This window comes from Canis lupus, chromosome 6 (assembly GCF_048164855.1).
Source record: "Canis lupus baileyi chromosome 6, mCanLup2.hap1, whole genome shotgun sequence".
NCBI lineage: Eukaryota > Metazoa > Chordata > Mammalia > Carnivora > Canidae > Canis > Canis lupus.
Genome location: NC_132843.1, coordinates 61,066,884 through 61,093,575, shown reverse-complemented (window position 1 = coordinate 61,093,575; position 26,692 = coordinate 61,066,884). Strand labels below are relative to the sequence as shown.

General features: G+C 43.6%; 2 protein-coding genes and 1 pseudogene across 3 annotated transcripts in view; 2 read left to right on the top strand and 1 right to left on the bottom strand.

The window, feature by feature from the left end:
* Positions 1-179: 179 nt before the first annotated feature.
* On the top strand, positions 180-20,397 carry NPHS2 (NPHS2 stomatin family member, podocin). Of its 2 annotated transcripts, XM_072830840.1 has the most exons (8): positions 185-470; positions 3,875-3,978; positions 7,521-7,593; positions 9,187-9,269; positions 12,565-12,768; positions 15,239-15,294; positions 16,975-17,053; positions 18,160-20,397. In XM_072830840.1, the coding sequence occupies exons 1-8, from the start codon at positions 212-214 to the stop codon at positions 18,436-18,438; spliced, it is 1,137 nt and encodes a 378-aa protein (XP_072686941.1). In that variant the 5' UTR covers positions 185-211; the 3' UTR covers positions 18,439-20,397. The 2 variants fall into 2 exon arrangements, with proteins under 2 accessions (XP_072686942.1, XP_072686941.1); XM_072830841.1 differs by lacking the exon at positions 12,565-12,768 and having other exon boundaries at positions 180-470.
* The window catches only part of AXDND1 (axonemal dynein light chain domain containing 1), a 113,329-nt gene continuing 105,142 nt past the window's right edge, over positions 18,506-26,692 (bottom strand). Inside the window, exon 25 of the mRNA XM_072830830.1 lies at positions 18,506-20,707. Coding sequence (XP_072686931.1) covers positions 20,395-20,707 — 313 coding nt within the window. The 3' untranslated portion in view covers positions 18,506-20,394. The remainder of the gene's footprint in view (positions 20,708-26,692) is intronic.
* Positions 20,531-26,369, top strand: LOC140635749 (small ribosomal subunit protein eS6-like; annotated as a pseudogene).

Below are 26,692 nucleotides of genomic sequence, written 5' to 3'. Positions count from 1 at the left end.
GTGCAAACCCCTGCTCCAACACCGCGAGGCGCACGAGCGCGCCGGCTTCGCCCGCACCCGGGGCGGAGGCCCACGAGGCGCGGGCCGAGCCTGCAGCTCGTCCGGGGCCCGCGGCCCCGCCTCCGGTGAGCAGAGCCCCGCCCGCCCCCGGTCATTACCGCCGCGGCTCCCGCCCGGCCACTCCGCCCGCACCGCGCTCCGGCCCGCGGGGATGGAGCGGGCGGCTCGCAGCTCCTCCCGAGAGGCCCGCGGGAGAGGCGGCGGGTCCCCCCGCCGGGAGAGCAAGAGCGCGAGGGCCGAGAGGGGCGGCGGAGGCCGTGGGCGCCGGGATGCGGGGCGCGAGCGCGCGGGGAGCCGGGGGGAGCCGCCCGCGCCCGCAGCCACCGTGGTGGACGTGGACGAGGTCCGGGGCTCGGGCGAGGAGGGCACCGAGGTGGTGGCGCTGCAGGAGGGCGAGCGGCCCGAGGACGGTACGGCGGGGATGCGGGCCGGGGGCGGGGGGGCTTTCCACGTGGTGCCCCGGGGGCGTCGGATCGCGGGGACCGAGAGCCACCGAGAGCCACCGAGGCCGGAGCGGCCTGCTGCACCCGCTCACCTCGCAGGAAATGAAAGGCCTGAACTCAGACCCACCGCCCTCCCGCCCAGGGGTGGGCCCCGAAGTACATGGGAAGGAACGCAGACACCCCACTAAACACCGTCGGTCTCACACCAGCCACGGACGGGAAGCGACAGGAGAGTGGGCCAGGTTGGGGACCACGAACGCTGCGAGGGAGGCCCGCAGCGGCTTTCTGTGGCCAAGGAAGAGTACATGGGCACCTAATTTAAGTAAAGACATTTATGAACTGGTGGCTCTGGGCAACTATCCATATCCTCACCCCTTAGACTTACCTAGGTATTTTAAATTTTCTTTGGGGTGATCATGTGGCAGCAGAGCCAAGGGGAGAACAGTCAAACCTGAACTTAAATCTCACCTATCGGGCTCCCGGTGCATGGAGCCTGCTTCTCTCTCTCTCTCTCTCTCTCTCTCTCTCTCTGTGTGTGTGTGTGTGAGTGATTATCATAAATTAAAAAAATAATTAAATCTCACCTAGCTAGCCTTAACCGACCATGCCCCGGGGCAGATGACCACAAAAGAGACGTGCACGTGCCATCCAAAGCACTTTGCACAAAGCTTGGAGCAGAGGATAGACCCAATTCGAACAGAATCCTTGCAAACTGAAATAGAGGAAGGTTAGATCAAAGGAGGGAATCATGGGGAAAGATGTCTTTCTGGCTTCTGTGGGTAAAGCAACTCTTGACAACAAATTTATCCACTTCCAATCCTTTTTATAATGAATAGAAGAAAAAAAATCATTACACTTTAAAGTGTAAAGGAAAGTCAATAAGGAAGAGTGTGTGATATTGCTTTCTGCTGACTGTGAAATTTGAACATCATTTCCTGGTTACCAGCAATGCCATATATGCTGGAACACCGAAGCTATGATCGGACAAAGATTCCTGCAGTTGGGGTGCAGTTCCACGGACCATGGTAATGCTGTTTTGCCCAACTGATGTCCTTTCATCAGTCAGAAACTTCCAGTCATTAAAGGTTTGTTAGATTCAAGGCTACAGTATCGCTGAGCTGAGAGAGAGGTCTTGTAAGTATTGTGCTTCAGACCACATCCCAGGGGTGAGCGAGGAAGGGAGCCCACACGAACGGAGTTTTTACTATGTGCCAGGCACGTGTTAGGTGTTTTACTGAGTATTTTCATTCCCGAATCACTGAGGAGGAAACATGCTGAGAAATTAAGTAAGCTGTGAAGTGACGAGAGCCCGAGACCCCAGCAGTAGATGAGAAGTCCCACTGAGGATGAGGTGGCCTGGCTGAGCCCTTGTCTGGGAGGCTTCTGTGGCTTCCAGGGGACAGGGGAGCAAGAGGAGCAACCTCCCCTCCTCCTTCTCACCTAACACCATGCTCCCACAGCCAGGCTCCTTAAGACTTGGGACAAGTGAAAGGAGCTCCACCTTACCAGGATGGTCATAGCTAAAGCTCTTCCTGCCTGAACATTTAATATTCCACTATTCACTTAAACCAAACAAATTGAATATTCAAGGAACTCCTTCCAAGAGAAAATAATATTTTGTGAGTAAAGCTGTAAGTTAGCTTTGGGGTATAGACATTAGTTTTTCATTCACATCCTTAACTACGGTATGGAGCCATTGTGAGGCCATTTTTCCCTTGTGAAATACTATTTTGTCTGCATGTATATTAATTTATTTTTACTTGCCGTGGTTACCACTGGCAAGTGAAATATGTTTGTAAACTAATTAAACATGGCAATAGCACCCTTATCGTCCTTAAGGAAGAATATTGTAAAATCTAACGTGACACTGATAGAGTAGTGTTTCCCAAAATAGATTGCATGAGAAATAAATTTTCTGGAATATGAATTTCTTTAGAGAAAACATTGCCTGGTCAAATGTTTGGGAAATTCCAGGTTAAACAAAGCTAAGAATGCTTCTTTACTGCAGGGATTCCCCTAGCTTCTATATGCAGATACACACTGGGGAGCTCTAGAAGTAGGACACAGTGCCCAGTATTCCCTAAACTTGTTTTCCCAGGGCACTCTTGCTTTGTGGAGCACCCTGTGGGGCTAGTGTTCCGTGGCACACACTTAGGGAACTACCATACTACAGCACTGAGCGCTAATGTTGGTTTTGGGCTGATGCAGCTTGTGTAGCAAGTGATCAGTTTGGTGATGACCTTTCCAATTATTTTCCAGGCACGGAAATCAAATATTCAAACCTACCAACTAGTTTCCCTCTTTTTTTCCCATCCCTTAAAAATAGGCTTTTCACCATCATAATCTTTAGTCAACTTCTAGTCCTCTACGATGTTTTTAAACTCACAAATAGTGTCCTTTTGGCCAGTTTCCCAGTACCTGGAGATTACAATTCTTGAGGTTTCCATAACTATTACATTTTAATAATTTTCTCTATCCACTTCTCCTTCATTCTTACAATTCAACAAATATTTATCGAGCACCTGTATTTTGTCAGGCACTGTTCTAGGCCTCGGGGATGCAACATAAGTAACCCAAGAGGTTTGTGTTCTTGAGATGAACTTTCCCTGAAACATTTTCACTTATCACTCAAGCAACCTGGATGTTCTGCAGTCTGGTTCCTCATTACTTTTATTTACGGACACTACTCCGCTAATATTATCCCATAGAAATGATTTTTCAAAGACTCTCTGGAGAACCACACCCTAATCCAAAGAAGAGACTCTAAATAGTGGAATTTCAGACATATGGGGCAGGAAGTAGATGGGGAAGTCATTTCAGGGAAGATGAGCCTCTGCACACATGTGGTTTGAATCACTTCAAATTCAACACCTGATACATGATAAGCACACTTCACTGATTTTTATGTATAGACATCACTTCATATTTATATCAACGCTATGAAAAATACCTCATGAGAGAGCTGCGCGATAGTTATTATGAGATAGTTAGCATCCCCATTGTAGATGAGACAGGTTTGAAGAGGTCATGTGCTTTGCCTAAGGTCATTTTTTTGACAGAAAATGGTGGAGTCAGAACTCGAACCCAGACCTTCTGCCCAGAGTCCGTGCTTATTACAGGTTCCCCACTACTGCCTTTCCAGAAGCCTGTTCTACCTTCCACAGGCCCACAGAATCCCTCACAGACAATGTCCCATCATGTGAACTGACCACTGATATCCAACTCACTCTGAATTTCCAGCAAAGTCTACATACTGCTCTGACCCTGCTATCAAGAACTAGACCAAGAAGTCCTGGTCAGTAAATATGGTGAATATGTTCCAATACAATTAATTATATGTATTATTCTTTTATTTATTTATTTATTTTCAGGTACCAAGTCTTCAGGTTTAGGGGCCTGTGAGTGGCTTCTTGTCCTCACATCCCTGCTCTTCATCATTGTGACCTTCCCTGTTTCCATTTGGTTCTGCATAAAGGTAAGATTCCAGGACAACCCAATAAGGAATGTCCTGGAGCCTCTCACTGACCTCAGGTCCAGTCTTCTGTGTTTGGTACCGGCTGTCTGTTCTGCATGGAATGGCCTCGCCCCCACTCATCTGCCAGGAGAGCTCTTACTCCTTTCTGACCTTGCACACACATAACTCTGAAGCCTTCCTTGACTCCCCCAGACTATCATTTCCTTCCTTGTGTTCTTGTGTGTCTCTGCTTTCACATCCATTCTAGCACTTACCGTGTGTGTATACTATTTGCCAACACCTGCGTCTCCCATTAGACTGACGGCCCTCAGCTCAGGGCCTCTGTCTCGGTCATCTGCATTCTGCACCACAGAGATCAGTCCAGAACAGATGATGCTGTCCACTCTGGCCCTTCCGGAAACATCTCTGGCAGCTTCTATACCATGAATGATGATTCTCTTTGGCCCATGGGTGGTTACCCACACGTGTCCTTGAAGCAAACGAAGACCATGTCTGTTCAGGAAGCACATGCCAAGCGGAATTAGAAATGCAAGGGATTTATTGGGAGGCATGGCCTGTGAGCGATTAAGCAGAGAGAGAATAACAGGCAGAGAAACCCTTCAGAGTGATGCAGCTCTGACACCTGTGTTATCAGAAGTGAAGGTAGGATTGAACGGAAAGAGCCTCAGACTGTGGGGTAGCTCCACAGCAGCACCGTCCAGCCTGAAAGGGAACTCCAGAGCAGAATCCACTTAAAGAGGATTTTTTGTGATGGCAGAAATGGCCAGGCCCAAGTACCCCTGCCATTGTTATCATTGGCTGGAGCTGCCACGGAAGAGCATGTGCTTGGCTGGAACCCTATAGTTGCTGCTGGAGCCATCGATGATTGTGCAGGCCCCTCTCTTCCTCCTCCTGCCTTCCCTTCCCTCGCCTCCCCCTCCTCATTCTTCAGGAAACGGTGTTGAATTTTATCCAGCACCTTTTCTGCATCCATTGAGATGATTTGCCCTTTATTCTATTGAGATGACGTGTTATATTCATTCAACCTTGGATGTTAAACCAACTGTGTATTCCTAGTATAAATCCCACTTGGTTGGTAGGGTCTCTAATCCTCTTTATAGGTTACCAGATTCAGGCTGCTGGTAATTTGTTGAGGGGTTTACATCTATATTCATAAAAGAGATTGATCAGTGTTTTCTCATGATGTCTCTCTCTTGTTTTGGTATCAGGATAATACTGGCATCACAGAAGGAGTTGGGGAGATTTCTGTTTTGGGGGAGAATTTATGAAGAACTGGCATTACTTCCTTGTTAAATGTTTGGCACAATTCACCAGTGAAACCATCTGGTTTCTGGTCCTGAACTTTTCTCTATGGGAAGTTTCAAAACTACTAATTTAGTCTTTACTTTTGGGTCTTTTCAGTTTGTTTGTTTGTTTTCTGAAGTCAGTTTTGGTAGTTGCATCTATACTAAGATTTGCCCATTTTACCTAAGTTATATCTAATTTGAGGCATATAGTTGTTTATAGTATTTTCTTTATAATCTTTTTTTTTTTTTTTTTTTTTTCTGTAAGGACAGTAGTGATGTTCCTGCCATTGCTTTTTCATTCCTGATTTTGGGAATTTGAGTCTTCTTTTTTTTTTTTTTTCTTGGTCCATTTAGCTAAACATTTGTCAATTTTGTTGATCTCTTCAAAGAACCAACTTTTGGTTTATTTTCTCTATTGTTTTTCTGTTTTCTATTGCATTTATTTCCACTCTAATCTTCCTTATTTTCTTCTTTCTGCTTGTTTTGTTTAGTTTGCTCTTCTATTTCCAGAGTCTTAAGATAGACCCGGTTTTATTTGAGATATTTCTTCTTTTTTTATCATAGACATCTATAGCTATAAATTTTCCTCTGAGCACTGCTTTAGTTGCATCCCATATGTTTTGGTGTCTGTCTTTGTTTTCATTCAGATCAAAATATTTTCTAATTTCTCTTTTGATTTCTTCTATGATCCATTGGTCATTTTAGAGTGTGTTGTTCAGTTTATATATATTTGTGAATTCCCCAAATTTCCTTTTTAATTATTTCGAATTTCATTCTATTCTAATCAGATAATATACTTTATGTAATTTCAATAGTTTTAAATTTATTGAGGTTTGTTTTATGGCTAGCATTTGATCTATCCTAGAGATGTTTTATATGTCCTTGAGAAGAAAGTGTATTTTGGTGATGTTGTTTGTGTATAGTGTTGTTCAAGTCTTATTTCCTTGTTGGCTAGTTGTTCTCTCCATGACTGAAAGTGGAATATTAAATTCTCCAACTATTACTGTTGCTTGAATTGTCTATTTATCCTTTCAGTTCTTTTGGTTTTTGCTTCTTGTATTTTAGATCTCTATTTTTAGGTGCATATATGTTCATCATTGTTATACTTTCCTAATGCATTGACCCTTTTATTGTTATACTGTCCCTCTTTACCACCAGCACATTTTTGCGTGTTTTTTTTTTTAAATTCCACTTTGTCTGGGGCACTGGGTGGCTTAGTCAGTTAAGCAGCTGACTTTTGATTTCGGCTCAGGTCACGATCTCAGGATCTTGGGACCAAGCCCCACATCAGGCTCTGCACTCAGCAGGGAGCCTGCCTGAAGATTCTCTCTCTCCCTCTCCCTCTGCCTCTCCACCTGTGTTCTCTCTCTCTCTCTCTCTCAAATAATTAAATAAATCATTAGGGGGGAAAAAAGATGGCAAACCCTAGAAGTCAATCAAGTAGAGGATACTAAAGCAGAATGATGTGCAACATTTGAGCAAGATATCAAAGGAGTCAGGCTCCTCTGCATCTCTAGGAAGATTTTGTTGCTTCCAATAAAAGCAAAAAAGAAATAAGTAATGCCAGAGAACCAAGAAATTGGAGGTGCCTGGGCCTATTCTAGAAACCAAATCTAGGCATTCATTATCATTCATTGTTTTTTTTTTTTTTAAAGATTTTTATTTATTTATTCATGAGAAACACACAAAGAGAGGCAGAGACATAGACAGAGGGAAAAGCAGGCTCCCTGTAAGGAGCCCGATGTGGGCCTCAATCCCAGACCCCGGGATCATGCCCGGAGCTGAAGGCAGACACTCAACTGCTGAGCCACCCAGGTGTCCCAGAAATTGCAGTTTGAAACAAATATTACAAAAGGTATTAAAATATACTCTTTCTACTAAATAGTTAATATGTGATACATATAAAATCTAATAATTCCAAAGTCACAGCAAAATACAAGATTACACATGCTGTGATTTTCTTGATTTAGATATGTGGACATAGTAGAAGCATTATGTTTTAGGTAATCATGACTCTTTAATCGAAATTCTGTTCATGAGCTTAAAAATGAGGATGGCCAATATGTTTTCACTGATTTCTGATGTTCTGCACTTACTAAGTGTAGATTTTGGAAATCCAAATATTAATATACATTTTTTCTTGGTTCTTGAAACTAAAGTTTTCTGATATCTAGGATCATTCTTATGTGTCACGGCCTTTTGAAGACTTTATTTTTCTTTCTTGGAGTGTTTCAAAAGTATAATTTTTTCCTTTAGGTTGTACGGGAGTATGAGAGAGTAATAATATTTCGACTGGGACATCTGCTTCCCGGAAGAGCTAAAGGCCCTGGTATGAAACATGCTTTTACCCCCCAATAGACTTGCCAATTTCTTCAATCCATGCGTATTTGTAATATGGACCTCAGATTATATGAAGTATAATTCATATCTGATTTACAATATCTGCATTTTCTAATCTGTTACTTGTAATACAACTTAAGAAAGATTCTTCAGAGAGCATTATTCCGAGGTCACAGTGGCCAAGAGAGAGGATGGGTGCAGAGAGTCAAATGCCTCGGCCAGGCTGGCTGGAGTAGAAAGTAGGCTTAGGACCCATGGCTGGGCACTAGTTTGAGCAGAATATGTTTTGGTTAGAGTGCTATGAATTCTCAGAGCAAAGCTGGCTAGTTCAGAATCCAGAGGGTCAGACCGAACCATGGGAGATTGGCAAAGTCCAGCACCCAAGTGACAAATTGGCCTTTGGTTCATGGAATTTAGAAAACATATACTGCTGTAAACACATACTGTGTTTTAAATACAGTATAACTGCCAGGGATATGAAGATGGATAAATGAGACATGGTTTCTGATCTGTAGGACCATGTAGTCAAGTGGAGTTGATGTCCAGAGGTACAAGCACAGATGGAAGTATGGGTAGTCTATAAAGTTTAGTAGTGGGGTTGGGGATCCAAGCTAACCAGAAAGGCATGGGAAGGATCAAAGTCCCACCATGCACACTATTGGAAAGGTCCAAGTTCCAAGCCAGGTCTACAGAAACAAATAGAGAATGGAGACTAGACTAGAAGATGCAAATCTGAGTTTGACAATCAGAACAAGCAGATGGGTCCATACAAAAGTAGAAGCAGACTGTGTAGTCTAGGACAGGGAGCATCTGGTTCTGGTTCTAGTTTTTAGCATTCTCCTTTTTTGGGCCTAGAAAGGGCTAGTTGCTGGGCTGCTCCTCAGAAAGGTCCCGGGCACTGTGAGGTACTGCCAGTTCCAGTAAGGCTTTGGCTCTTGTAGGAGCCCACACTGTCCAGTGGCTCTCAGCAAACCTCAATAAATCAATCCAAAAATATTTATTGCACGTTGACCCTATATGTTACATTAGGTGCATGAGGCTGGTAGCATGATATTGCTATTGTGATACCTCTGGGGCTCACATTTTAAGAAGTACCACATAGAAGTTGCTGGCTCTAAAGTTTGTCATGGTTGGTACATACACAGATTCAAAAATAATTTTACAAAGTACCTGAAAGTCAAGCACTAAAACTAACAATAATGCATAAGACATTCTTGTTAGAGAATTAAATCTAGTGAAGAAAACAGGCATATCACTCAAGATTTGGAGTGGCCAGCACCATGACAAGGTGACCATGTAGCCCATTTTGCTGGGGTTAATCCCTGTCTACACTTTTGTCCTGGAGTAAGTTGTAACAATGTTCTCCTTTCACTCTCAGAAGTATCCTAGATTAAACAAAAAGTATATGGTTACTTTAGCAACTGCAAACATGCTAGGGGTAGAAGTGGGATTGCCCAGTATGTCTGTGTGTAGTTGGAAGCTAAGGAAAGCAATGAAATATGTGCCCTGACCCTGAAGAGGTGAACCCCAAGCAATCTCCATGCTAACCATTCACCTGTCATTTCTCTACCCCCTCTTCTAGGCCTTTTTTTCTTTTTTCCCTGCCTTGATACCTACCACAAGGTTGACCTTCGTCTCCAAACTTTGGAGATACCCTTTCATGAGGTAAGCCAAATGATGGGCTTTGCTTTTTTTCTATATTTCATATGGCTGAGCTACCAATTCTGGTCCAAGGCAAAATGACTATTTAAGCTCAAAAGCAGGAAAGGAAAATAGAAATATGGACTGTCTCAAAATTAAAAACTCCTGTGTATCAAAGGACATGTTCAAAAGAGTTAACGGGTAACCTATGGAATGGAGGAAAATATTTGCAAATAATATACCTGATAAGGGGTTAATACCCAGAATATACAAAGAAACCTTACAACTCAACAAGAAAGCAAACAACTCCCTTAAATATTGGCAAAGGATTTTGTGATGGTTAATTTTATGTGTCAGCTTGCCTAAGCTATGGTACGCAGATATTTGATCAGACACATCTGAATGTTGCTGTGAAGGTATTTTTTAGGTAAGATTAATACTTAAATCAGTAGACTTTGAGTAGATTATGTTCCATAATGTGGGTGGGCCTTATCCAATGAGTTGAGGGCCTTAAGAAAAAGACTAACCTCTCTTTGAGAAGAGGGAATTCTATCAGCAGACTGCTCTCAGACTCGAGCTACAACATCAACTCTTTCTTGCGTCTTCAGCTTGTTGACATTCCCTGAAGGTTTTGGACTTGTTGATTTCTACAATTATATGAGCCAATTTAAAATTTCTCTCTCTCTCTCTCTCCACACACACACCCACACCCTAAAGATTTTATTTCTCTGGAGAGTCCTAATAGACTTGAATAGACTTTTCTCCAAAGAATATATGCAAATGGCCAACAAACACATGAACAGATGCTCAACATCACTAATTAGTAGAGAAAGGTAAATCAAAACCACAATGAGATACCACTTCACACCTGTTAGGATGGCTACTATAAAAAAAAATAAACCACACCAACAAAATAACAAGGGTTGGCAGAGATGTCGAGAAATTGTGTTGTGCAATATTGGTGGGAATGTAAAATGGTACAGCTGCTATGGGTAACAGCGCAGCAGTTCCTCAAAAAATCAAAATTGGAATTACCATTGGCTCCAGCAATTTCACTTCAGGGTATATGCCCCAGAGAATTGAAAGCAAGGTTTTGAAGAGATATTTGTATACCTATGTTCATGGCAGCAGTATTCACGGTAGCCAAAAAGTAAAAATAACCCAAGTGTCCATCGATGACTGAGTGGATAGAAAATGTGGTACATACAAGGGAATATTATTCAGCCCTAAAAAAGGAAGGACATTCTGACAAATGCTACTCAGGATGAACCTTGAAAACATCATGCTAAGTGAATTAAGCCATCGCGAAAAGACAAATACTCTATGATTCCACTTGGATGAGGTACCCAGAGTCGTCTAATTCACGGAGACAGAAAGTGGAATGGTGGTTGCAGACGTTTGGGGAAGAAGTGGAGAGCAGTTGTTTAATGGCTTTCAGTTCTGAAAGATGACAGTTCTGGAGACTGTACAACAATGTGACTGTATAACATACAGTGGATAACTACTGAATTGTACACTTAAAAATAGTTAAAAAGATAAATTTGATGTTAAGTGTATTTTGCCACAATTAAAAATTAAAAGTAGAGACTACATCTAGATTTTTGTATTAGTAATTTAAATGTATAAGCCTTTCCTAAATTGTCTCCCACTTCCAGTTTGAAATTCTTTCTTATTCTTTCTTTTGGTAGATAGAAATTTTAAATAGAAATTATATATATTTTTTAAAAGGCTTATTTTAGGTAACAAAATATATGAAGGGAAGAAATAAAAGTTTCCCCTCATCTTATTTTCTATAGACAGATGTTGATACTTTGGAATGTATCCTTTCAAATTTTTCTATGTATGTGGTTATATTTACAGACAGGTATACATATCATACTATTTCATAACATACCTTTTTTCACTCAATACTCTGTTGTGATCACATTTTCATGTATTAGCTATGTTTCTACTCCTTTGTTTTATTCTTTTCAAGATTTTATTTTTAAGTAATCTCTACACCCAACATGGGGCTTGAACTCACAACCGTGAGATCAAGAGTAGCACGCTCTTCCAACTGAGCCAGCCAGACACCCCTCTACCCCCCTTTTTTTTTTTTGATTTTTTTTTTTTTAATTTCAGAGAGAGAGAGAACATGTGAGCAAGCATGAGCAAGGGGGGGGTGGCAAAGGGAGAAGCTGACTCCCTGCTGAGCAAGGAGCCTGACGTAGGGCTTGATCCTAGGACCTTGGGATCCATTACCTGAGCCAAAGACAGACGCTTAACCAACTGAGTCACCCAGGCTCCCCACTACCCGTTTGTTTTAAATGGACACATAGTATATCATTGTATGGTTATACCACAATACACAATTCCCTATTGTGAATATTAATTTATTTCTTATTTTTTATCATAATAAGCAACACTGTGAATGACATCCTTGCAGCTAAACCCTTAAAATAGGTCCTTGTGATAAGTGTCTAAAAATGGAAATGTTGAGACTAGGCAGCTTTTAGGTTCTTGATGTGTTAGCACCAGTCTGCCCTCTGGTGTACACTCAGAAAGCAACATATCAGAGTGCTTATTTCCCAGAAGATGCTTGTCCTTTAGCACTTTTTTTTTTTTTGGCATTGGGTTAAAAGGACCTGATATACAATTAACTGAATGTTTGCATCTAAGGAAATTCTTCCTGATATTTTTTTTTCCTAAAGATTTATTTATTTATTCATTCAGAGAGAGCGAGAGAGAGGCAGAGACACAGGCCGAGGGAGAAGCAGGCTCCATGCAGGGAGCCCGATGTGGGACTCGATTCTGGGTCTCCAGGATCACACCCTGGGCCGCAGGCGGCGCTAAACTGCTGCGCCACCAGGGCTGCCCCTATTCCTGATATTTTTACAAAACTACTTACAACAGGATTCCTTTCAATTGTGAGTTCTTTAGTGTATTTAATAAAAAAAACTCCATAATCTTCAAAAACACATCTATTTCAAATAAAATGGTGGGCCCAAAACTCTTTTTCCCCCCTATAATATTACTGAGAAAATCACCCTTGAACACATTTATTTTTTTTTAAGATTTTTATTTATTTATTTGACAGAGACAGAAACAGAGTGAGCCCAAGTAGAGTGAGTGGCAGGCAGAGTAAGAGGGAAAAGCCTGCTCCCGTGGGAAGCCTGATGGCTCCCAGAACCCTGGAATCATGACCTGAGCCGAAGGTAGATGCTTAACCAACTGAGCCACCCAGGTGTTCCATCCCTTAAACACATTTAGCTTCACTATCCCCACCTGGGAAGGGAGTCCTAAAATAAGGCCTGTTATCCAAATTCTTTTTTCTACCTAGGTTGTGACCAAAGATATGTTTATCATGGAGATAGATGCCATCTGCTACTACCGAATGGAAAATGCCTCTCTTCTCCTAAGCAGTCTTGCTCATGTGTCCAAAGCCATCCAATTTCTTATGCAGACCACCATGAAGCGTCTCTTAGCACATCGATCCCTCACTGAAATTCTTCTAGAGAGGAAAAGCATTGCCCAAGATCTAAAGGTACTCAGATAAACTTATCAAATAGGTTGAAATACCTCCTTATATTTTATTCATTTCTTCTTCAGCCATTTATTGAAGCGCATGCCATGGAAGCATCTGGCAGGCATTCACTGGTGAGGGTACCATCCTTCAAGGAGCTGGCAGCTGACTGAGAGGTTGTCAGGTTGACCGTGAGTCAATCTGGTGATGACTAGTCAGTCATTGCCACAGGTTTTGCCCTCAATCCTACCCCAGAGGCTCTAGACTCATTGGAAAGTGCCCACATGGCACAAAGCGGTGGGAGCAAGAGCTGGCGGGGAGGACGGGGCCAGACAGGACAGGTGGGGGTCAGACAGAGGTGAGAAGGAATGGCTCCCAGGAGCCTACAGTCTAGTTGGGGAAACAGTCCAAGCTACATGGTAAGTTCAAATAAGACTTTCAGCTAAAAAGAAAATGTCACAGACCCTTACATGATTATCTCCCAATCAGTCATTGAGATTTAATTCATGGGAAATTAGGAAAGGAATTGAGGAGGAAGTGCCTCATGGGCAGTGTCAGCCAGCCGGCAGGCAGCAACTTCAGTCACCTCACTCACGGCCACCATGGGCATCTTCCATTCTTCCCAAGGCAACTTGGCAAAGATACTGAGATGCAAGAATAAAGCTGGCTTCCGGGCAGCTGGCTGGTCAAATGGCCATTACCACCAATGAGGGACCCTGTCGCGGAGGCCATAGGCACCCTGGCCCAGAATTGAGTTAGGAAGGTAGGAATGTTGTCTTAACAAAAGCAGGACCTCCAACAGAAGGGCTGGAGGATCAAAGGTATTGGTACTGGTTGTGCCTGATGGGGCCTGAGCAATCACTCATCTTAGAAGGTGAAGTACCTAAACATCTGTGACTGAGATTAGCAACTTGGTGGAAAAGGCAAGAATTCAGAAAACAAAAGAACCTAAAAAGACAAAAAAAAGTTAGAACAAGAGGGATACAGGCAGTTGCTGCTCTGGAATTTAAAAACCACTCCAGCGGGCTCCCCCTCGGCCACCTTAACCTCTCTTCTGTTCATCCCTCCCCTCTAAAGGATAAAGGACAAGCTGTGGACTCTGGACACACAAAATTGCCTTTGTTGCACTGAATTATAATTTATGTATGTACATATTTGTCTTTGTAAATTATGGACTCCGTAATGACACGGATCATACTTTCTGCATCTCTTTGTTCTCAGCACCAGCACAAGGCTTGTCACACACCAGTCAGATAATGTTCTCTGGATGCCACCAGCAGGAAGGAAGCACCTCTAACTGAAAGCCATTTGGGAGAGACTAGACTCTGGTTCTCTAATAAGTGCATCTTAAAACAGATTTAACAAGTGCACCATCTGTATTGGTTTCCCATTGCTTCTGTAACAAATTACCACAAACTTGGTGACTTAAAATGGTAGCAATTGAATCTCATATAGTTTTGAAGGCCAGAAGTCGAAAAACAGTTTCAGTGGGCCAAAGTCAAGGTGTCAGTCAGCAGAACTGCTTCCTTCTGGAGGTTCCGAGAAGAGCATTCATTTCCTTGCCTTTCCCAGCTTCTAGTGGCCGCCTGTTTCCTGAGCTCATGGCCCCTTCCTCCATCACAGTGCATCCCTCCAAACTCTGCCCCCAGAATCACATCACCTTCTCCTCCTCTTCTGTAGTCACATCTCCCTCTATTCCCTCTTTTTTTTTTTAATTTTTATTTATTTATGATAGTCACAGAGAGAGAGAGAGAGGCAGAGACACAGGCAGAGGGAGAAGCAGGCTCCATGCACTGAGAGCCCGACGTGGGACTCCATCCCGGCTCTCCAGGATCATGCCCTGGGCCAAAGGCAGGCGCCAAACCGCTGCGCCACCCAGGGATCCCCCTCTATTCCCTCTTAAAAGGACACTTATGACTGCATTTGGGTCCCACTGGGAAGATCCTAGATCATCTCCCCATTTTTAAGATCCTTTCACTTAATTCCATCTGCAAGGTCTCTTCTGGGGTAACATTCACAGGTTCCAGAGATGAAGACATGGATGTCTGGGGAGCCATTATTCAGCCTACCATACCACCCTTAACTCCACAAGTATTTCTTGAGTGGCACTATGCAAAGTTAAGCAACTTTTTTTTGAGAGAGAGAAAGAGCACACAAGCGAGGGGAGATGTAGAGGGGGGAGAGAGAGAGAGAGAATCTTAAGCAGATTCTACAGTCAGCATGGAGCCCAACTTGGGGCTTGATCTCACAACCCTGAAATCATGACCTGAGCCGAAATTGAGAGTCAGATATTTGACCAGCTGAGCCACCCAGGTGCCCCAAAGTTAAGCAACTTTTTGCAAGGCACTGTAATGTTAAAACAAAACAGGAAAGGAATGCCTCTTCAGAGGAAATGTACTTTCTCAGTACAGAACAATGGCCATGAGGGCATAGGGGGGGCCCTGCTCTTACCTGAAAGTTCTCCCTGACATCTCACCTCTTCTCTCCACAGGTTGCCTTGGATTCAGTGACCTGTATTTGGGGAATCAAAGTGGAGAGAACAGAAATGTGGGTAGGAAATTAAGCAAGAAGAACAATATGATAAAGGGAAATATTTTGGTTTTGTTTTAAAATAATTTTAAAAAGTATTTTTAAAGATTTTATTTATCCATGAGACAGAGAGTCAGAGAGAGAGAGAGACAGAGAGAGAGAGAGAGAGGCAGAGACACAGGCAAAAGGAGAAGCAGGCTCCATGCAGGGAGCCCGATATGGGACTGGATCCCAGGTCTCCAGGATCATACCCTGGGCGGAAGGCAGCACTAAACCACTGAGCCACCTGGGCTGCCCTAAAAATTATTTTCAATGAGCTGAGTACTGTAGCCACATTGGCATAAATTTGAACAAAGAAAATTACCTAACACACATAGCCATAACACAGCCACTGTAATGTTTAGGCAGATTACTTTCAAAATTTTCTCTCCATGGATTAAAAAAAATTCTTCTGAGATGAAATTCACATAACATAAAAACTCATCATTATAAGCATTTTAAAGTACAGCTGTTTTTATTATATTCATAGAGGAGTGTAACCATCACTACTAATTCCAGAACATTTTTATCACTCAAAATGACAGCCCACACCCATCAAGCAGGGACTCCTCGTTGCTCCCCTACCCCCTAGCCTGACAACACTAATCTCTCTGCACTAGGCTAGCCTGGGCATTTCATACAAATACAGTCAATATTATATGGCCTTTTGTGTTTGGCTTCTTTCATTGCACATGTTGTTTTCAAGGTTCATCCATGGTTAAACCTGAATCAACATCATTCCTTTTGATAGTCAAATAATATCCCAGTGTGTGGATACAACACACCTGGTTTACCTGCTCATTTGCTGATAGACATTTGGCTTGTTTCCACTTTAGGGCTACTCTGAATAATACCGTGGTGACCATCCAAGTGCAAGTTTTTGTATGAACATGTTTTTAAATATCCCTAGCAGTAGAATTACTGGCTCATATGGTAACTCTATGTTTAACTTCCCATGGAACTGCCAAATTGTTTTCTAGCTATGTCATTTTCATACTTATATACAGGATAAAAATACAATTTTGTATCTTCTACATAATACATTAAGTATTGCTCTTCCTTGGTCAGTTCTACTCTTTTCAAAATCAATTTCTTTATAAACGTCAATGACATCCCTTGTTCTTAATAGTATGGCTCTTCAAGGCTGTTTTTCATTGTTCAAATTTAATAGCTGGGATTTAGATTAAACCTTAAATGGGGATCCCTGGGTGGCCCAGCGTTTTGGTGCCTGCCTTTGGCCCAGGGCGTGATCCTGGAGTCCCGGGATCGAGTCCCACATCGGGCTCCCAGCATGGAGCCTGCTTATCCCTCCTCCTGTATCTCTGCCTCTCTCTCTCTCTCTCTCTCTCTCTCTCTCTCTCATAAATAAATAAATAAATAAATAAATAAATAAATAAATAAATCTTTTTAAAAAAGATTAAACCTTAAATGGGAAAAATCATAATAATCCATTAACAACAACAAAAAAATGTGTTCCTCTTGTACAGAGCAAACCAAAGCTCTACTGTGACATCAGTGATAATGATAAGTGTGCATTTGAGGCACTTACTCTTGAGCTGCCCTTCCCTGGCCACCATCTGCTCCGAGGTCTAGGGACAGCACACCCTGATAGATCAGGATTTGCTGTTCCTCCTGAAATAACAACTCTTTATTTTCCAGTAAGGATGTAAGGCTGCCGGCAGGGCTTCAGCACTCACTGGCTGTGGAAGCCGAAGCACAGAGACAGGCCAAAGTGCGGGTGAGCCAGCGTCAGGCGGGCCCGCCTCCCACCCCCATGCTCCATGGCCTGCTGTAGCAGAGCATTGCCCCTCTGCTTCTCACCTCCCACTCACCCAGGAGCTCGGAAGAACCTGGCTTGTGCCCCCCTCCCCACTCTGTTAAAAGTTTCCTCTTAAAGTGTGTTCATAGCCACCCAACTAATGCCACATGGCCTTTGCTGGGACACCCTCTCTCCATAGCTACTGGGACTAGTGACCTCCTCCTCCTTCCTGGGTCTGGCCTTTACTCTCTCTCCCTCAAGGCATCTCTCCTCACCCTCCATCCCTCTGCTCTCGTGCTGGCATCTTTCCCAAGGTAACATCAGTCACCTATCTCCTCTGTGTTAGCAAGTTAATGACACCAGACCCACATCCCTAGCTCTGTGCAGGCTGTGGGGAGCTGACCTGATGAGGCCTGGTTCCCTCAGGACCCAGAGAAGCTCGTGCCACTCAGCCCCTAGTCAGGCGTGCCGGTGGGCCGCACAGATGTGGCTGCCCGCAGCTCCTGAGGATCGAGGTGGGGTGGGAGAGGTGTTGGGAAAAGGAATAGGAGGACTGGAAGGGAGACGTGTTTCTCTTCAAGAACAAGAAGCAAGTGAAGAAGAACCTGCTCACAGAAGAGCTCACTAACCCTGCTGTGTTGAGAGGAGGAAGGGGAAGAAAGTGGTCCTCTGGGCAGAGTTGCTTCTAGATCTGAGTTTAGTCTTCTTTGTCCACTTGAAGGTGGCAGTTGGGCTGTGAGCTTAGTGCTTTTTCCTCTGAAATGTTCACTCGTTCCTTTTGCCCTGGTTAGGCGTCTCCTCACTTCAGGCTTCCACGTCCTCGCCTAGAATGCTGGCCAACTTTTTCTCAATATGGCAAAACCCTACTAATCTTTCAAGGCCCGGCAGACATAATCAGTAACTCCCCTGACATGTCACTGTGCTTGTCAGGGCCCTTGACGAATTCCGCGCTAAGTCACAACGAACAGTGAAATCCACCTCCCCCAGATCAAGGCCCCTGAGAAAGAAGGCAGCCGCTCGGTGCTGAACAGCCGGGACAAGCAAGAGGAAAAGTCACTTCACCTGTCTTCCCGTCTGCTCTCCAGGTGATCGCTGCGGAAGGGGAGAAGGCCGCGTCCGAGGCCCTGAGAAGGGCGGCCGAGATTCTGGCAGCCACCCCGGCCGCGGTCCAGCTGCGGTACCTGCACACCCTCCAGTCCCTGTCCACAGACAGACCTTCCACGGTGGTTTTGCCTTTGCCGTTTGACCTGCTGAATTTCCTGTCCTCTCCTGGCAATAGAACCCAAGGAAGCCTCCCCTTTCCCAGTCCTGCCAAACCTGTTGAGCCACCAAATCCTAAAACGAAAGACTCTCCCATGCTCTAGGAGGAGCCTGGGGTAATGTGATGGGGGGTGGGGGGCTGCCAGGGAACAGCCCCATCTCTGAGGGAGGCTGTCCCCACTTCCTGCACTTCCTTTGGTTGCCACATGGAATGCCCTGGAAAGGTAGTCATAGCCCAGCCAGCTATGGGAGGAGGCAGTGGGATGATGTAATGACAGAGGAGCCATATAACAAGTTTAGGTGGACCATTTTAATCAGAGTAATATGGGAAGAGCGTTAGCCAACGTTCTACTTTGGAAAGAATTTTGTGTCTCTATATGGCTAAATTTTGACTTTCAAAGATATAGTTCAAATGTCTTTTTTTTTTTTTTACTGTACACCCTCTGGCCCCTTTGGCAAGGTCTTTCCTGCTCCTGTGGCCCTTTCTACATGTCCCTTTTACTGTGTTCATCACACTTCACTGTCATCCTGTAGTTAAGATGCTTACTCCTCTCCAGCTGTACTATGAACTCTTGGTCACTTGCCCCACCACCACCACCTCCACCACTCAACCTTGTGTGTCCCACCCTACGGTCTCCACATCTAACCCACATATTGGCACCACAGAGACACTTAAATGTTCCTGAGCGGATGAAAGAAAATAAGATGTACTTGGGCTGAATATAAAAATTCACATCTAATTAAAAGAATTTAAAAGGGATTCTTTTTATGGAGACTCCTTTTTAAAATGGAGAAATAAAAGGACAAAAACATTTACCTGATACATGTTGCCTAAAATCTGAAGGAGCATCACTGGAAACATGGGGCTGATATATTCTCAGTACAGCATTAACCAGCTTGCTTATTTCTCAAACAGTGGTGACATTATGTGATCTATAAGTGCCCTGGAGTATTCTTTTCCAGTACAGATATTCTTTAATATAAATATATTGTCTTACTTTCCATTAACTTCTCTTACACAATTAGAAATATGTATCTACAGAAAAAAAAATTAGCCAAGTAAATAAGAAAGCCTCTTGAGGTATATAGCAAATCCTCTATATAGACTTAAAAAATCAATATTATAAAATCTTACTAACATTATAAAAATATTACTAACATCATGTATATTACTAAAATGCTTCTTATAAAGGGAATTTCCATATTGCCAGTACAGAAAGAAATGGTGGCAACTATTTGGTGGTTGCTCTGTCCTACAAACTGCCTTTTTACTCTTTATGTTATTCAAAGATATTATATTGGAGATGTGTTCCTGCTATCCCTAAATGAGAACTTTAAGCATTTTCTATAAACACACCTGTAAAGGGTTTTTGTTTATGAATGTTAGTCTATAAATCACTATGGAGCATTATTTCAGAGAGAAAATGTATTCTGAGCTCCTAGGAATGGACCTGGAAACTTTTATAGCATTTTGTCTGTTAGGGACCGGCTGGTTGCCCACTCTGTTTAAGTAACAGAAACAAGGCCCAGATCAAGGATGCTTAACCTTTCCTGTTCCCTCTGGATTACTTCCACATTACTGCCCTCTCTGCCAATCCTCCTGTTCTCCAACAACAAAAGACCAAAAACTCTCTAGCAGTACGTGATAATATAGCAGTATATAATGATGCCATCCTAGGGCCGTGTCTGTCATATGTCTCTAAGCCTCTTCCTCACCTCCATCCAAAGCTGGGGAAACCACACATTCTAGCCCAAGCCTGCAAACCCTAGGGTGTTAGCCAAGCAGTGCATCTTCCCAAGATTATGCAGAACTGTTAGATTATTTCAAAACCTACATATTCATACAATCATGCCCAATTCATTTATTATGTTAACAATTAGCTTAGGGCAGGCACCTGGGTCCTCAAGTGGTTGAGCACCTGTCTTTGGCTCAGGGCATGATCCCAGGGTCCTGGGATAAAGTCCCGCATCAAGCTCCCCATAGGGAGCCTGCTTCTCCCTCTACCTATGTCTCTGTCTCTCTCTGTGTGTCTCTCATGAATAAATAATTTTTAAAAAAATCAGCTTATATAGTTACTGTGTACTGAGATGATAACTTTGAGTTTTGTTTCAAAAGGATATTTCATCCATTTCTGAAAACATTTCCATATCTTCTCAAAAAAAGTTTTCCTCCCTACTCTCAAGGACCATACGTGGTTGTGGGGGAGTGGCAGTGCTGAAAGCCATAGGTTGAGTAGTCTTGGCTGGAGGCAATGGGAGACTCTGAAGCCAAAGGAGCAGGCAAAGCTTTGAACTACGCAGATGTGCCGAAATACAAAATATGGAATCCAAAAGGCTGTCAAATCCAAGTAAGCAAAGAGCCGGTACCGAAATCTGCCAGGGCCAGAGAGAGGAAAGAAAGCACTGAGGAGGCAGCAATCGATAGTCTGAGAATTGAAGGAAATTTCTGGGTCCTCTCCTAGAATATCTAACAGATTAGAGTTTGCAATTTAGTTTTGTGGGCCAGCCAGGGCTCGGTCATTGATGCTCCAGCCCATTTAAAGGACAAAGGCAATTGGAGCATCCCTGAAGTGGGAAGTATTTCTCATTACCACCGTGTTGTCCCACACCCATCCCGTTATACTGGTTATTGAAGTTAAGATGGTATCAAGGGTAGTTGGTCACTTTTCACCACATATAAATGGCTCCTGATCTCAGGTTGGCAGATGTTGGCATAAATAATGAAGGAGGAGGTAGGGTTATGCTGATTCAGGCATAGCCAGAGCCGGAACAGGACAATTAGGAGTGAATGCCAAGGTAATAGGTAATAATGGCTTTTAAGACCCTTGAGAATCCCATGTAGCATGGTTCCTTTTGTCAAAGGCAGATTTACCTACGGGTCTGGGGAGTGCCTCAGGTATCACCCACTGGTTGGTCTCCTCTGCTGTCTGGCTCAGTCAACATTTAAATTTTTCATTAGCTTACCAGAGGGCACCTTCCAGGGCTGCTCAGGCAGCCTGTGATATCTTCAGCTATTAATTGGCTGTTGGGATGGGAGTGTTTGATGGGTGGGAAATATCAGGGCTAAGTTGCTATGAAACTGTGAATGGTCAAGGGAAACTCTTTAGAGACTAGTGAGGTGAGCTTAGAGTGCTATCTGCAAGGTCCCCAGGGGTCTTCTCTTGACACCTAGGTGCTGCCTTCTAGCTGGTTACTGATCTTGAAATGATGAGTGGAGGGCAAGTTGGACAGTACAATCCAAAACTAAGATATGTATGAGGGAAGAGTTTTTCTCTGGAAATGTAATATTAATAGAGCAGCAGTGCCTTAGTCAGTTCAGGCTGCTATAACAGAATACCATAAGATGGTTTATAAACAACAGATGGGGCACCTAGGTGGCTCAGATGGCTAAGTGTCTGCCCTCAGCTCAGGTCATGATTCCAGGGTACTGAGATCAAGCCCCACATCGGGCTCCCTGCTCAGCCAGGAGTCTGCTTCTGCCTCTCGCTCTATTCTTCCCTCCACTTGTGCTTTCTCAAATTAATAAATAAAATCTTTTAAAAAAATAAAAATAAACAACAGAAGTTTCTCAATTGAGCTGGGAAGTCCAAGATGCCAGTAGGTCTGGCATCTGGTGATGGCCCAATCTCTGGTTTATAGACAGGTGTCTTCTCACTGTGTCCCCAAATGGTAAAAGGGGGGAGCTCTCTGTGGTCTTTTTCAGAAAGGCACTAATCCCATTCATGAGGGCTCCACCCTCATGACCTAATCACCTGCTAAAGGCCCCATCTCCTAATACCATCACATTGGAGGCCAGGATTCCAACATAGGAATTTTGGGGTGACACCAATATGGAGTCTATTGTAGGCAGTAAGCTGATAAAAAGAGAGATGTTTCAGTTTGGAGCTGAAGTCCACCATGACCAAAATGACACCACCATTAGATTGGCACAAGTTCTGTGACGGTATTCCAGGGCATTTGGCTGATAGGCAGTGACTCTTAAGTCTGTCTAGACCTGCATTCATTGTGCAGGCATTGTCTTAATGGCTGGTATACTACAGGTTGTTGGGACTCCAGATCACCAAAAAGAGGTCTTGACAGGCTCTCCTTAAAAACTTCATGGACCACCCTAGCTCACTAGTAGTGTCAGGATGGTGCTGGAGCCCTCAGTTTGAACACCCCTTGGGAGGCCCTGCAGGTCATTCTGCCTACGTCTCTGCATCTTTTTCTTTGAGGGCCATATCTGTATGACTGAGTAATTATAATCCTCCTTATGAGGATGACTACAATGTTCTTTGGCAGAGTCTACTGGGTATGAAGGTTCTGATGTCTCTAGAATTTTGGCTTGTGTAACAGTGCATTTGCTCAGTGGTTGAGCTGATCAATAAGTAGAGGATACCGGAATTGAATCCTTTAAAAAGAGGAGTCATCAACTGCACTTTTAGCTTTTCTGACTTGGAGAGGCAATATAGCACTGTAACTGCAAGTTTGACTCCTGCTAGGTGTCACTCACTCTAGCACTCACTAGATGTTTAACTTTAAACATGCTACTCATCTGGACATGAATGGGGATAAACGTATAACCCACACCACAGAGTTGTTGTGATTAAATGAAATAATACATGAAGTGCTTTGTACAGAGCTTACACAAAGCAAATCCTCACTAAATGACTACTACTGTTTTTCCAGTTTTACCCCAGGAGCTCTAAACGACAGTGATCTAGCTGTATCCAAATAGAAGCCTGGCCCCCTAAGAAGGTTGCCTCCATGCTTCAAAGGTAGCCCCAATGGCCAGTATCTCCTGCCTGCAGCATGGTTATTCTTGGACAGAACCAGCTTAAGAACTTACACATGGGGTCCCTTATGTTAGAATCCCACCTCAATATTTCAAGCATTTGTTTTAAAGGTATATAGCTCTTTAAGATGATAGTAAAACAAAAGCAGGACAGAAGAGAGGAGTTTCTTCTCTTGGAGAGCAAGAGTTACAAACAGAAAACCGACAAGCTCCTTTCTTTCTTGCCTAGGTTTGACTATTTGAGTGGCCAGGATGGAAAATGGGGGATGAATCACCAGCTGTGCCTTGTGAACTCTAAGATCTGTCGAACATCTGGGGAGATCTTATCCAACAAAAAGTAGTTTGCCTTGGTGAGACAGATCATGGGAACTTATCTTCAGACTTTTGAAAGTGTTTCTCCCAGCTGGCCAAGAGTTAGTCCAAAGTATGCCTCTGCCAGGTCAGGGGCTCATGCAAGTACAAGAGGATGCTCTGCAAACAGAAGCCACTGCAAGCCAGAAAATCATGCAAGAGCCACTCATCAGCCATTTGAGAACAAGAGGAACACCGTCCAGGCCAGATGGCACTGCTATACACGGGGATTGCTTAGAGAACCTCTGGAAGGCTGCTTACATTGGTCTTGCTCTTAGATGCACAATCCTAGTATACCAGTTGCACTATCCAGGAAATCCTTCTTCTTGAAAATGTATACCCTGCAGAGTTCATCTTTGACATCAGGAGCATTAGTAGACTTGCTTGGCAATCCCACACAGAAGATTGTCTTGAGGCTTTGGTGCACCTGCCTAGAATGACCTCTTTATTTTTCAAAGGCAGAGATAGAAGTCCTACTGAGCTCTGGGCACTGCTTCATATCAATATGGCTACAGAGGACCTTGGCCTCAGGCTCAAATGGCAAGCACTCCCATTTTGTAGGTAAGCAGGCCCTAGGCAGCAGAGCTACAGCAGTTATACTCCTGTTTTTAGAGAAACTCCTCTGTTTCCTTTGGGAATGAACTTGCTGGTAGGTGGGACACTTATTTGGAATTGCAGAAGCGGGCAGATGGTACTTAGAGCTTTGAGGCCTGCAAGAAGAATTCCCAACAGTCTTTAAAGTAATATGCACTCTTTTTCGTGGCACCTCTGAGGCGGTAGGCCACTTCAGGATGAAGCTGAACATCTCTTTCCCAGCCACTGGCTGCCAGAAACTCATTGAAGCGGATGATGAGCGCAAACCGCGTACCTTTTATGAGAAGCATATGGCCTCAGAAGTTGCTGCTGATGCTCTGGGTGAGGAATGGAAGGGTTACATGGTCCGAATCAGTGGTGGCAATGACAAACAAGGCTTTCCCATGAAGCAGGATGTCTTGACCCATGACCGCATCCACTTGCTGCTGAGTAAGGGGCATTCCTGCTACCGACCCAGGGCAGCACAAATCTGTTTGGGGTTGCATTGTGGATGCCAATCTCAGTGTTCTCAATTTGGTTATTGTGAAAAAAGGGGAGAAGGATATTCCTGGACTCACTGATACTACTGAGCCTCGTCACGTGGGGCCCAAAAGAGCCAGCAGAATCCGAAAGCTTTTTAATCTGTCAAAAGAAGATGATGCTGCACAGCAAAGGATACAGTCAACAAAACTAAAAGACAACCTACAGAATGGGAGAAGATATTTGCAAATGACGTATCAGATAAAGGGTTAGTTTCCAAGATCTATAAAGAACTTATTAAACTCAACACCAAAGAAACAAACAATCCAATCATGAAATGGGCAAAAGACATGAACAGAAATCTCACAGAGGAAGACATAGACATGGCCAACATGCACATGAGAAAATGCTCTGCATCACTTGCCATCAGGGAAATACAAATCAAAACCAAAATGAGATACCACCTCACACCAGTGAGAATGGGGAAAATTAACAAGGCAGGAAACCACAAATGTTGGAGAGGATGCGGAGAAAAGAGAACCCTCTTATACTGTTGGTGGGAATGTGAACTGGTGCAGCCACTCTGGAAAACTGTGTGGAGGTTCCTCAAAGAGGTAAAAATAGACCTGCCCTACGACCCAGCAATTGCACTGTTGGGATTTACCCCAAAGATACAGATGCAATGAAACGCAGGGACACCTGCACCCCGATGTTTATAGCAGCAATGTCCACAATAGCCAAACTGTGGAAGGAGCCTCGGTGTCCATCGAAAGATGAATGGATAAAGAAGATGTGGTTTATGTATACAATGGAATATTACTCAGCCATTAGAAATGACAAATACCCACCATTTGCTTCAACGTGGATGGAACTGGAGGGTATTATGCTGAGTGAAGTAAGTCAGTCGGAGAAGGACAAACATTACATGTTCTCATTCATTTGGGGAATATAAATAATAGTGAAAGGGAATATAAGGGAAGGGAGAAGAAATGTGTGGGAAATATCAGAAAGGGAGACAGAACATAAAGACTCCTAACTCTGGGAAACGAACTAGGGGTGGTAGAAGGGGAGGAGAGTGGGGGGTGGAAGTGAATGGGTGACGGGCACTGGGGGTTATTCTGTATGTTGGTAAATTGAACACCAATTAAAAAAAAAAAAGAGGGGATCCCTGGGTGGCTCAGCGGTTTCGCATCTGCCTTTGGCCTAGGGCACGATCCTGGAGTCCTGGGATCGGGTCCCACGTCGGGCTCCCGGCATGGGCCTGCTTATCCCTCCTCCTGTGTCTCTGCCTCTCTGTGTCTATCATGAATAAATAAATCTTTAAAAAAAAAAAAAAAAGAAGATGATGCCTGCCAGTATGTTGTTAGAAAGCCCCTAAATGAAAGGAGAAAAAATGAGTGGGAAATACCAGAAAGAGAGACAGAACATGAGAGACTCCTAACTCTGGGAAATGAACAAGGGGTGGTAGAAAGGAAGGTGGGTGGGGGGTGGGGGTGACTGGGTGATGGGCACTGAGGGGGGCACTTGATGGGATGAGCACTGGGTGTTATTCTATCTGTTGGCAAATTGCACACCAATAAAAATAAATAAATAAAATAAAAAAATAAAAAAAAGAAAGCCCCTAAACAAAGAACGTAAGAAACCTAGAACCAAAGCACTCAAGATTCAGTGTCTTGTTACTCCACATGTCCTCCAACACAAATGTCGGTGTATTGCTTTGAAGAAACAGCATACTTAGGAAAATAAGGAAGAGAATTTACAAGAGAATGAAGGAGGCCAAAGAAAAACGCCAGGAACAGATTGCCAAGAGACAGAGGCTGTCTGAGGGCTTCTACCTCTGAGTCCAGTCAAAAATGAGATTTTCTAAAAAAAAAAAAAAAAAAAAGAGATTTTCTAAGAGTGACAAAATAAATAAGATCAGACACCAAAAAAAAAAAAGTAATATGCAAAATGTAGATTATCCAGGTAATAATATATGAGCTACTGATCTCCAGCTAAGAAAGGCCAAGAACAAGAGGAAAGCCCAGTGAACATGTGCCAGAAAGCACCTGACAAAGGATTTGACCAATGTCAAGTCAACAGGACCACAGTGTAGAACTAGACCTCTGGGGACAGAATCACACAATGCCCACAAGTGCAGAGTAGGGCTGGGTATGTGGTGAAGAGCCAGGCGTGGGGCT

Bases quoted from the DNA above. Each gene is read 5' to 3' on its own strand.
- NPHS2 (XM_072830840.1), top strand. From the start codon at position 212: ATGGAGCGGGCGGCTCGCAGCTCCTCCCGAGAGGCCCGCGGGAGAGGC. The intron at 15,295-16,974 runs GTGGGTAGGAAA...TTTATTTTCCAG, and splicing joins AAAGTGGAGAGAACAGAAAT to TAAGGATGTAAGGCTGCCGG. The intron at 17,054-18,159 runs GTGAGCCAGCGT...TCTGCTCTCCAG, and splicing joins AGAGACAGGCCAAAGTGCGG to GTGATCGCTGCGGAAGGGGA.